Below are 1,636 nucleotides of genomic sequence, written 5' to 3'. Positions count from 1 at the left end.
GAATTTTTCCAAATGGATGGGATAGAGGCTGTGGCGACGGAGATATTAAAAATGCGGGTGAGGAATTGGATACCGCGTGGTCCGAGGTGCTTAAAATGCAGGACCGTGAGCCCGTCCGGGCCTCGTGCGGAGGAGTTCTTGGCAGCCGCGATAGCGAGCTTCACCATGTCGGGTGTGAACGGGGAGAAGTCCCTGTCCAGGGGATGTTCCGCCTGGATTCTACATATGAGGCGGCGGGTGGAGGGGCTCTGGGAGTGGGGGGCAAGTGAAGTGAACAACTTGCAGAAGGCGGATGAGATCTTGCGCTGAGATGAGAGGGTATTCAGACCAAATTGGATTGGCTGATTGGGGGGAGGACGGTTACGCTTTCCTGCTAGGGAGCGTAGGAGATTCCAGTGCTTGGACTGGTTTGTGCGCCTGCAGCACGACGCAAGGTGTGTTCGCCATTTGTCTCTGGCGTGGGCCTGGATGGAAATGCTAATTTCCAAGTTCAGATTTGGCAGCCGGGGGTCTGATGGATCACGAGCCCTGGTGTCATCCCGTTGCTCAATGAGCAACCGGGTGCCAGGGTTGACCGAGGGGGAGAAGTCCTTGCGGAAGCCAGCAGGGATATGCTGTCTGGCTGCAGAGATCAGGATTTCCCTCAAGGTCGACTAACGATGTTAGTCGACCTGGGCGGTTGATCAGAGTTTCAAGGGGATTTGCTACGCAGGAATAAGAAGGAACCTTGAATGGTCGAACAGCCTCCAGTGGGATAGATGGGTGCGGCTTGAACTTCCACCATTAGTTTAAGTTCAATTGAACTTCAACAATGCCGAACAATGTTCGGCATTGTTGACCATCTGGAGGGCCGCTTCAGTGGCTGCCGTGTAGGCGGGCCAGTCAGCTTTTTTGAAGTTGACGTAAAAGCGGGCAGCTCGGGGGGTCGAAGAGTCGACGGAGGAAGGGAGGTGAATCAGAATGGGCAGGTGGTCCGAGTTTAGGGCAACTTGAGGGGTCCAGGAGGTGTCGAGTAGAAGGTGATCGCTGATGATTGCGAGGTCCGGAGAGGAGGGTGGGCCGTGTGAGGGGCGGCGGGTATAGGAATCCTCGTTGAGGAAGGCGAGGGAGGAATTGGCAACGACATCGTCGACTGCGGCTCCCCGCGCTGCGGCTCTCTGGTCGTCCGTGTGGGAGAACCAGGAAGGGTGATGGGCGTTAAAGTCGCCAACTATCAGACAGTCGCCCGGTAAGGAGACTATGTCTGACAGTTCCGGGGAATATCCCGCGGGGCAGGAGGAGGCCGGTGGGATATAAACATTAATGATGCGGAGAGGGGAACCATTGAGAGGAATGGAGATTGCCATAGCCTCCATGGTGGTGTCGCCGTGTAGGAGGGGAGAGATGTCTTGCCCGGTGAACGAGACGTGGCGGATCAGAGTGAGGAGACCGCCACCGTGGCCGCGGGGGCGGTCTTTGCGCTCCAGCGCATATCCGGGGAAAGAAGGGGGGCGGGATGCAGCAGATAGCTTGTTCTCTTGTAGACAAGCTACCGCCACGTCGTTCTTGGCGAGGTAGGTAGCCAGTTCAACCGCACTGGATTGGATCCCGTTGCAGTTGAACTGGAGGACGCAAAGGTGGGCGGGGGCCAACAAGG

General features: G+C 57.1%; 1 protein-coding gene across 1 annotated transcript; it reads right to left on the bottom strand.

Annotated features, from left to right (window-relative positions):
- Window positions 1-104: 104 nt before the first annotated feature.
- Window positions 105-1,575, bottom strand: LOC108681219 (the record flags this gene model as incomplete). The annotated part of the gene is made up of 2 exons (XM_018170229.1): window positions 105-622; window positions 821-1,575. Coding segments are annotated over 2 exons (1,273 nt in total), but the record flags the coding sequence as incomplete, so codon positions are not given.
- Window positions 1,576-1,636: the final 61 nt, after the last annotated feature.

Source organism: Hyalella azteca, unplaced genomic scaffold (genome assembly GCF_000764305.2).
Source record: "Hyalella azteca isolate HAZT.00-mixed unplaced genomic scaffold, Hazt_2.0.2 contig2226, whole genome shotgun sequence".
Classification (NCBI taxonomy): domain Eukaryota; kingdom Metazoa; phylum Arthropoda; class Malacostraca; order Amphipoda; family Hyalellidae; genus Hyalella; species Hyalella azteca.
The sequence above is the reverse complement of the archived record's forward strand: the minus strand, read 5'-3'. Positions and strand labels throughout refer to the sequence as shown.